The 1,364-nt window shown below is 45.4% G+C and overlaps 1 protein-coding gene across 1 annotated transcript; it reads right to left on the reverse strand.

Annotated features, from left to right (window-relative positions):
* Nucleotides 1-465: 465 nt before the first annotated feature.
* On the reverse strand, nucleotides 466-1,261 carry LOC110033966 (COMPASS-like H3K4 histone methylase component WDR5A; the record flags this gene model as incomplete). The annotated part of the gene is given in 1 exon segment (XM_020738158.1): nucleotides 466-1,261. A coding segment is annotated over 1 exon segment (705 nt), but the record flags the coding sequence as incomplete, so codon positions are not given.
* Between the last annotated feature and the right edge of the window lie 103 nt (nucleotides 1,262-1,364).

The following is a 1,364-nucleotide window of genomic DNA, read 5'->3' on the forward strand; positions in this document are numbered from 1 at the left end:
TTAAAATAAGATGAAATGAACATACATGGACTAATAGAGAGGAGAAGCCATGAGATGTAGGAATACCTAAGAATGAAGCGCAATGAAAAAGATAGTAGACTGAGTCATCGGCAGGAATCAAATTGCACAGACCCCCTAGCCGATATCTTCTGTCGATAGGAATGACCATTTATCATTCAAAAAAATATAAACCAAAAAAAAAAAACGAATATAGCTATTTAAAACAATACTTAAAATATTAAACAGCTAAAGATGCGCACTTTCGAAGTGAATATTGGAGTCTCGAGACAAATAACGCAAAAGGGATAACCTTGAAACAAACAATATGACATTAAGATAAGAAAAATCTACCAATCCAGTAGCTGTATGTGGTAAAAGGGTTCCAAACAAAAATTATTTTGCGCATCTACGTCACATTGCAGCAAAACATTGACAGTCATTGGGGAAAAAAATATAAGAACATACCAGCGTGCTATCCAGCGTAGCAGCAAGGACAAACTTCCCATTAGGCGAGAATTTCACAAATGAAACCGGAGGGCTATCATCATCGATAATAGTCTTTATGCAATGTCCAGTAGCCGAGTCCCAGATCCGGCAGAGCCCATCAAAGCTGCCAGAAACAATAAGAGATCCATCCCGATTAAAGTCGACGGAAGTGACCGGCTCCGAATGAGCTGGAAGAACACGAAGACACTTCCCCGACTTCACGTCCCAGACTCGAACGGTCTCGTCAAATGAGCCGGAAGCGATCATATTGGACTGCGGATTGTAGCAGCAGCAAAATATGTAGTTGGTGTGACCGGTTAGGGTTTTTATTTGAACGCCGGTCTCGACGTCCCATATGCGAACGGTGCGGTCATCGGAGGCCGAGCAAACGTAGCGTGAATCGGACGAGAAGGACACATCGGAGATGCCCTCGTCGTGCCCGACAAGTTCCTCGTGGAGGGAAAAGTATGTAGAGGACCAAACACGGAGGGTTTTGTCGGCCGAGGCGGAGACGATTAGGGCACCGTCGGGAGAGAATTTAACGGATGAGATCGCGCGCTTGTGTCCCCTTAGGGTTTCGCGGAGAATGTAGGGAGGTGCGATGGAGGTGCCGTCGCCATCGCCGGAGCCGGCGGCAACTCCATCGGATGAATGAAGGCCGTTTGGTTTATAGACGGAGGACATCGCCGGGGATGGCTCGGGTTAGTAGAGGCGGAAGATAACCAGGATTTTGGTTATGGACCTCACTCGCGAGCGAAATTGGCAGTGAGACCGTATATGCACGTTCCTTAAATATTGTCCTCCAATTTTACATATAACCTCAAGCAACATTGCCATATAATAGATTAATAGAATTGTATACACCAGAATTACAGCAC

This window comes from Phalaenopsis equestris, unplaced genomic scaffold (assembly GCF_001263595.1).
Source record: "Phalaenopsis equestris unplaced genomic scaffold, ASM126359v1 Scaffold000002, whole genome shotgun sequence".
Taxonomy (NCBI): Eukaryota; Viridiplantae; Streptophyta; class Magnoliopsida; order Asparagales; family Orchidaceae; genus Phalaenopsis; species Phalaenopsis equestris.